This window comes from Tamandua tetradactyla, chromosome 7 (assembly GCF_023851605.1).
Source record: "Tamandua tetradactyla isolate mTamTet1 chromosome 7, mTamTet1.pri, whole genome shotgun sequence".
In the NCBI taxonomy this organism is placed as follows: domain Eukaryota; kingdom Metazoa; phylum Chordata; class Mammalia; order Pilosa; family Myrmecophagidae; genus Tamandua; species Tamandua tetradactyla.
The window spans coordinates 175,094,145-175,107,803 of NC_135333.1; the positions used below are offsets into that span (position 1 = coordinate 175,094,145).

Consider the following 13,659-nt stretch of genomic DNA (forward strand, 5'->3'; position numbering starts at 1 on the left):
AGTGATAAGTAGATTTCTTTTCTAACTTTGATAGCTTTTTCTCCCCCCATTTAAAAAGCAAACAGAAACACAGTGTCCAGGGTCTGCAGAAAATCAACGCACGTAAGACCCGCCGGTACCTTTGCATGACCTGCTTCCCCACCGGCGTGGAGCCCGTGAAGCCGAGCTTGCGGATGTCCGGGTGTCCGGCCAGGCGCTGGCCCGTGACGCCCCCTGCAGCACCGCGGCAAAACAGGCGTTAAAGGACGACCCCTTTCCGCCCGTGATGAGAGCGGGCGTGAATTCAGTGAGGTGCCTTTCCAAGCCCTCGTTTGAATCTGGCTTTACATTTCCTGTATTAATTACAAAGTGATCAATCCAAAACGACACCCCGTGCAACCATCAGCCCAAGCGTCGGGGCAGCCTGGCTTTACCCCAGGCACTCTGTAAATATCGCCGGGCACCTCCTCCGGGTACTTAACGTGTTGCGTGTCCCCTCCCGCAGCATGTATGGCCACTTTAAGGTTTTATCACATTCTAAGTCTATTCGTCCTTAAAGCAGCTGCGTGGTAACCTGCATTTAGGGCTAGCAGTTTTCCTTCCGGACAAGCCTGCAGCGGGCGCCGCCCGTACCTGAGCCCGGCACGATGTTGATGACTCCCGGGGGCAGACCCGCTCGGGCCGAGAGCTCCGCAAACTTGAGCGCGGTCAGAGGCGTGACCTGAGGGAAGCAGACAGCACGGCCTTCCTTGGACCCGGCTGCCTGCCCTCCTGACGGGGCTCGCTGGCTGCACTAGAACTCATTCCACTTTTCTTTTACTTTGTTTTATTATCTTTTAAGCGTTTGGACCTAACATCAGATTTACAGCAAAGTTGCCGCAATGGTACAAAGAATTCTTAGCTGTGCTCCATCCAGGCTCCTCAAACGTCAACACTTGACATTTGTTTTATGCTTTCTTTTTTTCCCACCCTGTAATGTTTTTGTTAAGGGCTTAGTTACTGTCAATGTGGACTCAGTGGTCTTTACTGCACAGGCTGTAACCCTGGACGCCTGCTGTTTGCTCTGATGCCCACCATGTCCCAGCATCAGCCGGGGTGCCCCCTCCAGCCCAGCCCCGGTGTCCCCACATGTCCCTTTCATTCTTTGAGCCTTTCCTTAATTTTTTTTTTGCCACATAAGATACTCCACGCTCACCCTGTGTTTTCCATGAACCAGCCCTGGGATCGGCCATTTCTCCAGGGGGTGCAGGTTCTTTCCAGTGGAGGAAGGTGCTCAGAAACCAAGACACTGGCATGATCGCAGCACGCGGCCTCTGGGCCCCCCATGTTTCTCTACCTAGATAAAGCTGTCCTCTCTCACCACATTTCCATATATGCACATTTCCATATTCCCCACATCTGCATCCACTTTTAAATCTAACTATATAAATACATGTAAATCCCTGTGTCTATACTAATACCTCTCCCGGTAACTCGGGAACCATCTAGAATCCCCCTCTTCACACGGGTAAGTCCCTTCTCCAGCACTGAGAAACCTGGCTCCCCTGCTCTGTAACACAGCCACTCATCCGTTCAACACTAAAAAGTGCAGGAAGTGCTCCGAGGAGCTCACCCGGGCTGGGGAGAAAGCGGCACAGCCCATCCGAGACTGAGTCAGCCTCCCGCAGCCAGCCGGAGGGTCCGGCAGACACGGCCCAGCAGCGGCGGGGGCAGGTGCCACGTGGCGCTAGTGCTCATCGGAAGCACAACTCGATCTAAGTTTTTCCTGGGCAATATATGTATAGAATGCTACGTTTACGTGTGTTTCGCTGGATCAAAGATGCGTGCGTGTGTGCGCAGAGAGCCCTCTGCAAGACACCTCGGAGCCTTCAGGACACGCGGGCACTCAGGGAGGGGGCGGGACCTCTAGTAGCCGCCTCTTTGAATTTTGAAACTTTTAATGTAGCACCGATTTTTTTTAATGAAATTATTTTTATGAGTAAAACAAGAAAAGATTGACATAACTCCGTGACCACACAGCTATGCCAATGAAAACTGTTTTTTTTTTTTTTTAAGTTCTAAGAGAAGAAACAAAAGGAGCGTGGCCGGGCAGTGACTCGTGGCTCGGTGCACAGGGGCCGGCCGCCCGCTCCTGCCCGGGGACTCGCAGCCACTGCCAGGGCGGCCACGCAGTTTTTCTTGAAAAGCTTTTGTAGCATCAAAGGATTTTTAAAAAAGAAATATTTTACCAAAACTATTTTTCAAGTTGTTTCTCTGTTATCCACACGTACACGTTTGCACAGTTGCCACAATTGTATGCTTTTCTCTCTCCTTCTGCATCTTCACAATAATTTAGACAATTAAAATTTGAATACCTGTATAATATTTCTCTTTTGAGTATCATATTCCTCTGAACGAGGTCTGCTGTTGAACATTGGCCTTTGGCAAGAACTGATGCAGCTCAGGGCTCTGCTTCCACTGCGAACCGGGACGCGACGTGGAGCCATGCACGGCCACGGTCACGGAGTTATGTCAATCTTTTCTTGTTTTACTCATAAAAACAATTTCATTAAAAAAAATCGGTGCTACATTAAAAGTTTCAAAATTCAAAGAGGCGGCTACTAGAGGTCCCGCCCCCTCCCTGAGCGCCCGCGTGTCCTGAAGGCTCCGAGGTGTCTTGCAGAGGGCTCTCTGCACACACACGCACGTATCTTTGATCCAGCGAAACACACGTAAACGTAGCATTCTATACATATATTGCCCAGGAAAAACTTAGATCGAGGCAGACCGGCAGGCAGCTGGCGGGGTGAGCCGCTGCCCACGCGCAGAGGTGCCGCGGCCGCCCGGGAGCATGGCTTACCTGCGCGGGCTTCAGGACCAGCGTGTTGCCCGCCGCCAGGCACGCGGCGCTCTTCCAGGCCAGCATCATCAGCGGGTAGTTCCAGGGCACGACCAGGGCACAGACGCTGCGCAGACACGCGCCGCTCAGCGCCCGCCAGCACCCCACCCCCGGCCCCCCCGCCCCCATCCCGGCCCCCCGCGTCCCCCCACCCCCCTGCACCCCCGCGCCCTGCGCCAGCTTACCCCAGTGGCTCCTTCTTGGTGAAGGTCAGGTTGCGGTTAGGCCGGGCCTGGTTGACTGGAATTGTGGAGCCCTACGGGGTACAGGGTTGGCAGGGGCTTCACTATTTAGACCAGTTTCTCGAAGAAGCCATTTGCTGTCCCCCTGACTTAGCTGACATGAAAAGGCAGTGCTCCCTTTATAAGAAATACGTTGATATCGAAAAGAAGCTGCTCTTTCCTCCTCTAAAGAACCATGAAACACAAGAATGGACATTATTCTAATTGTCGCCCTCCATCCCCAATTTCCTGGCATAGCAGAAGATGTCCTTTGCCCGCCCCACACCCATTCTTTCCTCTCCTTATGAGAGAAGCCCATGTGTGTAGGGGCAGCATGTGCCCAGCGTTCATACTAAGCTTCTCGGTGTCCCTCATAGATGGCGCTGACCCGTGGACAAGGCACTGGGAGAAAATTCCCTTTCAATTTGCTGACTCAGAAGAGTACCCTTAGACCCTCTTCCCCTGCCCCTGCTTCCTCTTTCTTCCTGCTGGGAATTTGGCTGCAATGGCTGGCACTGCAGTGGCCATTATGAGACCATGAGAAAGACTAAAGGGTGGATGGAGGTCACAGGGCACGAAGGATGGCGGACTAAAGAGAAGGGGCTTGCATCTAACTTACTCGCCCTGGCTGCCTGCCTCTGGACTCCTTGAATGGAGAGAAAAGTAAACTCGTGTATAAATAATTATTATAAATAGATTCATGTTGGTTCAGGTCAGGTTTTGATACCAAAATAGTTTGAAGCAATCAAACAAATTTTCATGTGTCAAAGCTATGTGGATTTTTGTCATTGAGGCTATAGGATGACTTTGTGGCTGAACAATAATATAAACCACATATATGGTTTTACTACATAGTAGCCAGACCTACTACGCCAGACTCGCTAACTCTGGTGTATAAATGCACGTTTCTAGGCCTCACGACACAACCTGCAAGGTCTGTGTTATTGCGCCCATTTTACAGACAGGGAAATTAAAGCTCAGAGGGTAAAATAAGTTTCACACCATCAGCTGGTAAAGTGTAAATCTGAGACATGAGCTCAGGTCTCTCGGACTCTATACTATTGGTGTAGCAGTGGACCAAAATAAAATACAGTATTTCATAGTTTCTTAGCAGATAGAGATGTCCAATGGGAGATGTAAGGCATTGGGAAGGGCAAGTACTTTTAAAGCCCCTTTACCCTTCTTCCCATCCTCTACTTCCTCCTCTTCCTTGTGGGATGTGGCTGTGATGGCTGGTACTGCAGCAGCTCCCATGAGTCTATGGGCAGTTTGCCACAGGCCCTGACTTCTCCTTTTGTATCCACAATATTGAGGCCAAGTATAGTTGCCACTTATCATCACCCATGTGCTATTTACCTTCTTAGAGTAAAAGGGAACTAAAATATTCATTGTACCGGTGTGTTTATGAAAATTTTCCTTATACCCAGCCTGCTTTGTCCACCGATGTTAGCTCCCTGCCCTCTGCAGGCACGTGACCCTGTCACCTCTACATGATACCAGCCTTATCCCTATTTTTATGTCTAAAAAACTGCTGGATGCCCTCAGGAGACATTACAGTGAAAAGCAAAGAACAGTGTCAGGCTTTAGATTCAGAAAGTCTCGAATCCAGGCCCTGGCTCTGTGGTTCACCAGCTGCTGGCTGCCAGCAAGCCGTCCATTTCCCAGGGCGTCTGTCCCACGTCTGCAGAAACGGGTTGCAGCTCTTCTACCACAAAGCTGTTAGGACGCACAGAGAGTGGTTTCGACACAGCAAAGCTGTTAGGACGCACAGAGAGTGGTTTCGACACAGCAAAGCTGTTAGGACGCACAGAGAGTGGTTTCGACACAGCAAAGCTGTTAGGACGCACAGAGAGTGGTTTCGACACAGCAAAGCTGTTAGGACGCACAGAGAGTGGTTTCGACACAGCAAAGCTGTTAGGACATACAGAGAGGGGTTTCGACACAGCGCCTTGCTCAAACCAAACCTTCATCCTTTTTCCTTTTGGACTCATTTATAACATTTGTGCTGACCTGAATTTTGTCACACCAGCCAGCAAAATATCTGAATGTTTGCACCGACATCCCAACGTGAGTCTTCAGAGCCAAAGTATAGACAGCCCCCGAGTCGAGGGCTTCGATGGTTGCCAGCTCTTCCTGGTTCTCTTCCATTAAGTCTGCAAGTCTGTAAGGCAGTGAAATAAATTCATTCAGCACACAATGATTGAAAAAAATACACAAATATGAATTGAGCTTATTTCTCCTGGGTACAGGGGACCTGTCTAAGGGCGAAGAATTCAGAGGTGGACACAGGTGGACCACCTCTGCCCCCGCGGTGATTATGGTAGCAGGGAAGACACGGCAAACAAATTCTTTCATAAATAATTTGTTCCAAGGGTTGCAAAGGAGAAGTAGAAAGTTCTAGAAGCATGTATGACTTCTCTATGTCCTGGAAGGCAGAAAGGTGACTGAGCCATGATGATGCAAAGAGATCAGTGAGAGAAGGCGTGTGGGGATGTGGGCAGTTCCAGAGGGCACGTGGGGAGGTTAACCTTACGTGTGCCCCAGGATGCGTGAGCACTGGGCGTGCCAGGCTGCAAGGCACGTGGGGAGGTTAACATTACGTGTGCCCCAGGACGCGTGAGCACTGGGCGTGCCAGGCTGCAAGGCACGTGGGGAGGTTAACATTACGTGTGCCCCAGGGCGAGTGAGCACTGGGCGTGCCAGGCTGCTCAGCACTAACTGGAGAGGGCAAGTTAGAAATATGAAGATGAGCTGCCAATGCCACAACAGGTTTCTTTTCGGTATCCAGTTTCTGTGGGAAGATAAATGCAGACCTGTACAAAGATCCAAGACTATGAAATAATAAAAGCCCATCCTTTGCATTTTTCCCTTCTTTTCATGGTTTTCTGAGTGAGCTGTTCCTTTTGGGCCATTCTAGACCGGGCTGGAAATCCTCCTTCCCCCGTGTTTCCTCCAGGTCCTGCCCCACAAGGAGCCAGGCCACGTCAGACGTCGACTTTAGGTTTGTAGAAAAGGGAATCTGCAATTGAATCTAACTACCTTTGGCATACTTAGTTGCCAATTTATAAAACTCTGCCCAGGCCTTGGTATTTTTCTCCTTTGCTCCTCCTTCCTACCATCAAGCTGTCCACATCACTCTCGGCCCTGGCCTGTGACCTTTCTAGGTCACTTGGCCCCTCTGCTCTGGGCTTCTGGCTGCATCAGGCCATCAGCAGCCCCGGGGCAGCCAGCCGGAAGGACCGCCGGGCGTGCGTTCTCTCGCTCCCTCCCGATGCACCTGGCTTCATAGCTGCTGTCCCCTTTCTCCAGAGTCCCCTCTGCTGTCTGTCCCCTTTCTCCAGAGACCACTGCGCTGCCAACAGGGTAGGAGCCAAGGGTTAAAACAAGACCTGCAGAATTTGTTGGAAGCAGCTGGCCTCAGGATGGTGGCAGTAAACTGTGGAGATTGTTATGTAGAGCAGTCTGGGAGGAAGAGAATGTTTACCCCAAATGGTTATGTTAAGTATGAAGAACACTGAAAGATAAGAACTTTGTTCCCTCAGGAAATGCCTGCATGTCTATTGACATCCTGTGGTATATAACCAGGATCTGGTTGAGAATAAAGTTGTCTGATGTCTGATGTAGAATTAAGCTTCAGACCCCCTGAACCCATTTGTGTCTGTCTTTCTTTTCTTCCTTTCTTTCTCTCTTTCTCATCATTCCTTAATATCCTTCGAGCTCTGTTTCAACAGGAAGCAACACCACAGTTTGCACATGGTGGTAACCGCTCCCTCTCCATCTCTTAGGCCTTGGAGCCCAGCACCTCCCTCTCCACTGCCAGCCTGGCCGGCAGTTTTATCACCCTTGTTGAATTCCCTGGACCTTGCTCCCAATTTTGTAAGCAGTCCCTTCACTCCTTTTCCCATCAGGCTCCTGATTAATACTTGCATATATTGGATTTTTAAAAATATTTTTAAATGCAATTGTACTGAGATAGAATCATAGGCCATATTATCACCCAAAGTATACAATCAGTGGTTCATATATTAGATTTATAAAGTGCAAGTAACAGAGTATAGTAAGTGCATACTAGAATAGTTTTGAAGAAATTTTTAAAATCTTGTCAATCTTAGCTGATATACAAAGGCTATCAAAAGCTAACAGACTTGCCTTTTTCAAAAACATACCTGTACATCAGTCTCCCTCTGTCTCTTGCATTCATTTTTCCCCATTCTCCATTTTCAAAAGCATCTTTTGCTGCTGCTACTGCTTTGTCAACATCCGCTAAAGAAGCATAGGATACCTTGCATATTGGCTATTTCAAGATAAGCAAAAATTGGTTACATAAGGGATATATAAATATGCTTCCAGGAAATCATATTATATTAATAGGAAAAATAGAATAGTGCCTACAAAATCCAAATAATTTTATGATGGAAAATTAATATACTCAGTAATGAGGAAAAAGAAACCATTTTAACATGAAAATTAGGTACTTGAAATGTCATTTATCTCACATTACACTAAGATGTTTAGAAAGAAGAATAATTTTTCTTAGTGCCATAGGAAAGCTGAATTTCTTTGCAACATCTGAAAATCTTCCTCCCGTATAGCTCTGTGTGTACGTGTGTGCGGGGGTGCCTCCTGGGTTTATAGGCACAGTTATGCTTAAATCCTTCACAAGTATTGTTCTATTAAATAAATTAGTTTAGTTAACAGCAGCCAATACGGGACTGAATGGTTGAAAAAGTGCCTGGAATGCGAGTTGACTGAGCGCTTGCAGCCGGGCACTGAGTGCGGCGAGGCCTGAGCTGACCTAGAGAGCGGTGGCTTCAGCCACTCAAGCTACTCACAGACCCATCTGTTGGGCTGATGGTGTCATACGTCTGTCCATCATCAGCATCGACGAACTCCCCGTTTATGAAGCACTGATGTGGCATTTTCACCGTCATTCCGTTCACCTCCTTTGAAACCTGAGCGAGATCCACGTGAACAGTTTGGCTGGATTTCCACGCTCTCCACGTGATGCCAAATAGCAGTAAAGAGGCTTACTCGGTCACACAGGGAAAGAAGTTAAGTTGGGTCCTAGCTTCTACTGCCCGGAAGAGACACACTCTGTGTCAGCTCCGTCCGCCTGGTGCCCAGCGGCCACTGCAGGTGGGAGGGGCACCTGCGACAGCAGAAGCGCTCGGGCTGGGCTGGGCCTGGGGCTCAGGACCTCAGGCCAGGGGCTCAGTCCAGGCCCGGGGCTCAGGGTTTCCTCCCCAGGGCTCGTCCAGGCCCAGGGCTCAGTCCAGTCCTGGGGCTCAGTCCAGGTCTGGGGCTCAGTCCAGGCCCGGGGCTCAGTCCAGGTCTGGGGCTCAGTCCAGTCCCGGGGCTCAGTCCAGGCCCGGGGCTCAGTCCAGTCCCGGGGCTCAGTCCAGGCCCGGGGCTCAGTCCAGGCCCGGGGCTCAGTCCAGGTCTGGGGCTCAGTCCAGGCCCGGGGCTCAGTCCAGGTCTGGGGCTCAGTCCAGGTGTGGGGCTCAGTCCAGTCCCGGGGCTCAGTCCAGGTCTGGGGCTCAGTCCAGGCCCGGGGCTCAGTCCAGTCCCGGGGCTCAGTCCAGGCCCGGGGCTCAGTCCAGGCCCGGGGCTCAGTCCAGGTCTGGGGCTCAGTCCAGGTCTGGGGCTCAGTCCAGGCCCGGGGCTCAGTCCAGGTCTGGGGCTCAGTCCAGGTGTGGGGCTCAGTCCAGGTCTGGGGCTCAGTCCAGGTGTGGGGCTCAGTCCAGTCCCGGGGCTCAGTCCAGGTCTGGGGCTCAGTCCAGTCCCGGGGTTCAGTCCAGTCCCGGGGCTCAGTCCAGGTCTGGGGCTCAGTCCAGGCCCGGGGCTCAGTCCAGGTCTGGGGCTCAGTCCAGGCCCGGGGCTCAGTCCAGTCCCGGGGCTCAGTCCAGTACCGGGGTTCAGTCCAGGCCCGGGGCTCAGTCCAGGTCTGGGGCTCAGTCCAGGTCTGGGGCTCAGTCCAGGTCTGGGGCTCAGTCCAGTCCCGGGGTTCAGTCCAGTCCCGGGGCTCAGTCCAGGTCTGGGGCTCAGTCCAGGCCCGGGGCTCAGTCCAGGTCTGGGGCTCAGTCCAGGCCCGGGGCTCAGTCCAGGTCTGGGGCTCAGTCCAGGTCTGGGGCTCAGTCCAGGTCTGGGGCTCAGTCCAGGTCTGGGGCTCAGTCCAGTCCCGGGGCTCAGTCCAGTCCCGGGGCTCAGTCCAGTCCCGGGGTTCAGTCCAGGCCCGGGGCTCAGTCCAGGTCTGGGGCTCAGTCCAGTCCCGGGGCTCAGTCCAGTCCCGGGGCTCAGTCCAGGCCCAGGGCTCAGTCCAGTCCCGGGGCTCAGTCCAGGTCTGGGGCTCAGTCCAGGCCCGGGGCTCAGTCCAGGTCTGGGGCTCAGTCCAGGTCTGGGGCTCAGTCCAGGTCTGGGGCTCAGTCCAGGTCTGGGGCTCAGTCCAGTCCCGGGGCTCAGTCCAGTCCCGGGGCTCAGTCCAGGTCTGGGGCTCAGTCCAGGTCTGGGGCTCAGTCCAGGTGTGGGGCTCAGTCCAGTCCCGGGGCTCAGTCCAGGTCTGGGGCTCAGTCCAGTCCCAGGCTCAGTCCAGTCCCGGGGCTCAGTCCAGGTCTGGGGCTCAGTCCAGGTGTGGGGCTCAGTCCAGTCCCAGGCTCAGTCCAGTCCCGGGGCTCAGTCCAGGCCCGGGGCTCAGTCCAGTTCCGGGGCTCAGTCCAGGTCTGGGGCTCAGTCCAGTCCCGGGGCTCAGTCCAGGTCTGGGGCCCAGTCCAGGCCCAGGGCTCAGCGTTTCCTCCCCGGGGGACGAGCTCCCCAAGAGCGAAGCGCCATCCTCTAGTGGAAGCACAGACGAGCGCAGCCGCTGGTTTCACTTAAACCTTTGAAAATGCTTTTGACATTTTTATACTTTCTTACTGAAGAAAGAAACTTTCTCCTATTTTAATTTTCTCTCAGTTACAAATATGTTGGCCAAACTGTGTTCTGTACCACCGCCCAGCAAGTAGACTGAGGTGAGTTAATTGACTTCCACAAGCCTAAGACTTTTCAGCTGGGAATGGGGGTGGGACCCCCACCTCCATGTCTCTGAATAATGTACGTGAAAGAGCACTACTGGACTCAAAGCTTCGTGTCCCTCCAAAGTAGTAAAAAGAAAAGTAAACGATTTAAAAAGCATTTCATATGAGAAACTGATAATGCTTTTAAAAGAACACAGTAGCAAGAGGGCATCTTCCCCTCCCCACACAAGTATTCATTTCAAGACACAGCAGCATCTGCACAAGGACAGACAGAGCAGACCCCATTTAGAACGGAGGGTCCAGAAATAGACCCTCTGATTTATGACCAAACGATTTTCAAAAAGGTGCCAAGATCACTCAATAAGAGAAAGAACCATCTTTTCAACAGAGGGTGCTGGAACAACTGACAACTACATGCAAAAGAACAGAAAATTCAACCTTTACTTTACACCACACTTTGAAATGAATTCAAAATGCATCAAAGCACTAAATGTAAAGGCTAAACTATAAAGCTCTCAGAAGAAAGCATAACAGTAAATTTTTATGGCTTTGAATTAGGCAATGTTTTATATATAAAACTCAAAGCACAAACAACACAACAAAAATAGACAAATTGGACTTGATCAAAAATTATTTTTTGTTTGTTTAAAGAGCACCATCAAGAAAGTGAAGAAAGTGAAATGGAAGGAATATTTGCAGATCATGATAAAGGACAACTACTGAGACTATATAAAGCACTTTTACAACAAAGCAAAAAGATAAATAATCCAATTAAAAATGGGCAAAAGAGCAATGGACAGACATTGCTCCAAGGAAGAAATGCAAACCCAGGAAGGGAGGAAAAGATGCTCCACATCCTAAGCCCCTATGGAAATGCAAGCTGAGACCACGAGACCTTCCCTTCGCACCCACAGGATAACTAGAATAAAAATGTGACAGCATGTGTGGGCGAGGGCTGGAGACCCGGGCACCTCGGGTACGGGCGGAAATGTCAGATGGTGCAGCTGCCTTGAAAAAATCTGTGAGCTCCTCAGAAAGTTAAACACAGAGTTAGCCTATAATGTAGGTGTATACCCAAGACAACTGAAAACACATGCCCAGGGCAGCAGAGCTAACCTTAACCCACAAAATGGACTATTATTCTGTCACAAAGAGGAATGAGGCACACTACCGCATGACTGAACCGTGAAAATGTCACATTGTCTGAAAGAAACCCGACATTTACATGAATGACTCCATGTGAATTACCAGTATACACAAATCCACAGAGACAAAAAGCAGGTTAGTTGTTGCCAAGGCTTAGAGGAAGCGGGAAGGAGAGTGATGGCTAGTAGATGCTAATAGAAGTTAACAGGTGCCAATAGATGCTGGTTTCCCCTGGGGGTGATGAAAATGTTCTAAAATTAGATACAAGCGAGGGTTGCACAATTCTGTAAATGCATAAAAGCCACTGAACTGTACATTTCAAAGGGGTGGATTTTATGGTTTATGAATTATTTCAGTAAGGCTATTATTTAAAGAAAAAAGCATGGCTCGTAATGACTTAAATCTGAAGCACTAAGGTAAATCTTACATAATCCACTATGAACTCCGCTTCTTGATCCTCTCCCCTCAGTTTCCTCACCACCTTTTGAATGAAATCTTCAAACTTGGTGTACATATAAACATCTTCATTTTGTAAGCGAAGCCCACCACATTTCTGTCTGATCTCTTCAACCAACCTTAAAATAAGAACCAGCTCACGTTACGGTCATTTTCAGAAAGGTTTACAGGAATTGTACTGGTAGCATTTGTTGTTAAGTTGTTTTGAAGTAAGAATTACATCACAGGACTGGTTATATCTTACAAGATGTTTTGTGATAATAATCAGAGACGCTGATGAGACTGAGGGAAAGAAAACTTTAAAATATGTCTTGAAGGAAAGTGGCAATTTTTTGTTTTGTTTTTAACTTTACACATGGCTAAAAATAAAAGAAGTCAAGGGAAAACACTGTCAGTACTTATAAGCACAATTCTAAGGGGCGCATAAGGTCAATTCCTTTCCTTTCAAATGTTTTCAAGAAACAAGAAATAAATAAAAGAAACTCCCTAACTACAGGAAAAAATATGTATATGAGAAACCAAAGTCATATTGTAGAATATTTTCTCTAGATCATGTACAAGGATAAAACAGATATTGTTTGTATTACATGTTTCAAATTTTCACATAATTTTTGAAGCCCTCTCAATCCTTTGATTTTTACCTTTAATTTGTCAAATTACAGCTGTTATTTAGCACTTCCTGACTAGCAATTGGGTACTAGCTACACTGCAGAAAGCCTGCCACGGCACGGTGGTTGTTAAAATCACTTATTCTCTAAGAGAGATGAGCGGGATTGGTAGTTTGAGGTAATAACATGGGATGGTTCAGCTAAGTCAGACCTCAGTTAGGGAACGACTGTTTCCTGCAGGAAATTTTTGCCTTGCAAAAAATATTCTATTAATTGGACAGTATTGAAATATTTAATTGAGCAAATTAGGATTTTCTCATAATTCACGGATCATAGCTGAAAAATCTGTCAAACTCTTGACTTCTGAAAATCCTGTTTGTGTACTATTGGTGACCACTTTCAATGCCTGGAATAAAAACTCCAGGAGGGGAGGGACTTTGCTTTGTCCGTGACTAGAACCCCGCGCCTAAAACTGTGTACTTGACATGCAGGCGTTCAATAAACTGAAAGATAAAAGAGTGACTGGGTGAATAAACAGAATATTCGTTTAGAACTCCCGCTCTGTCACACAAAGGAGTCGAGGGGAGGAGACTCTCCGCCTGAACATGGAGTGGCTGCTGGTGGCTCTGGCTCCCTGAGCTCCTGCTCCCTGCAGCCACCGCTGAACGACCCCACTGCCCTGCTTAGTTCCCGCTACCTCCTCATCCCAGCTGCTCAGAGGAAAACCACCGCCGCAGAACTCTGCACCATCCCAATCCTGGCACACTTTTTCTTGCCACAAAAGGTTTTCTCAGGCGTTTGGGCTTGCTATAAACCTCTGTGCAGTAATTCTGATTGCAGGGTGATGCTCCATTTGCAAATAGCCTGAAACGCTCATTCCAGCTCTTACAGGTAATTTGAGGGAGTAGGAGAAAAAAATTCTGAGGGAAGTGCAATGAATGTCACATGTTCTGGATCAGTCTTCACAGGAAATTCCTGACATCCTCACACATCTCCCTTTGGAGTGTCCCAGTTCCAGTGTTGCATTGGAGGGAAAAAATATTAAGCCAAACAACACAAGGACAGATTTTAAAGAGGAAGAAAAAATATCGGGAGGCATGAGTTTTTTGGGTGTGCTGGTTTGAATCTGTTGTGGACCCCAGAGAAGCCACGTCCTTCCATCCTCATTCAGTACTGCTGGGTGGGAGCTTTTGGTTGTTTTCATAGAGATGTGACTCACCCAATTGTGGGTGGTAACTTCTGATTAGATGGTTTCCACGGAGATGTGTCTCCACCCATTCCAGATGGGGTTGCTCACTGAAGCCCATAACAGGGAACCCTTCTGGAAAAAGCTTAGAATAGACAGAGCCCACACAGCCAGA

General features: G+C 49.3%; 1 protein-coding gene across 1 annotated transcript in view; it reads right to left on the reverse strand.

The window, feature by feature from the left end:
• The window catches only part of ALDH1L2 (aldehyde dehydrogenase 1 family member L2), a 44,205-nt gene that overhangs the window by 11,286 nt on the left and 19,260 nt on the right, over window positions 1-13,659 (reverse strand). Inside the window, exons 10-17 of the mRNA XM_077111893.1 lie at window positions 11,662-11,809; window positions 7,911-8,030; window positions 7,245-7,372; window positions 5,089-5,239; window positions 3,043-3,113; window positions 2,819-2,924; window positions 613-700; window positions 120-213 (exon numbers count right to left, since the gene is read on the reverse strand). Coding sequence (XP_076968008.1) covers window positions 120-213; window positions 613-700; window positions 2,819-2,924; window positions 3,043-3,113; window positions 5,089-5,239; window positions 7,245-7,372; window positions 7,911-8,030; window positions 11,662-11,809 — 906 coding nt within the window. The remainder of the gene's footprint in view (window positions 1-119; window positions 214-612; window positions 701-2,818; window positions 2,925-3,042; window positions 3,114-5,088; window positions 5,240-7,244; window positions 7,373-7,910; window positions 8,031-11,661; window positions 11,810-13,659) is intronic.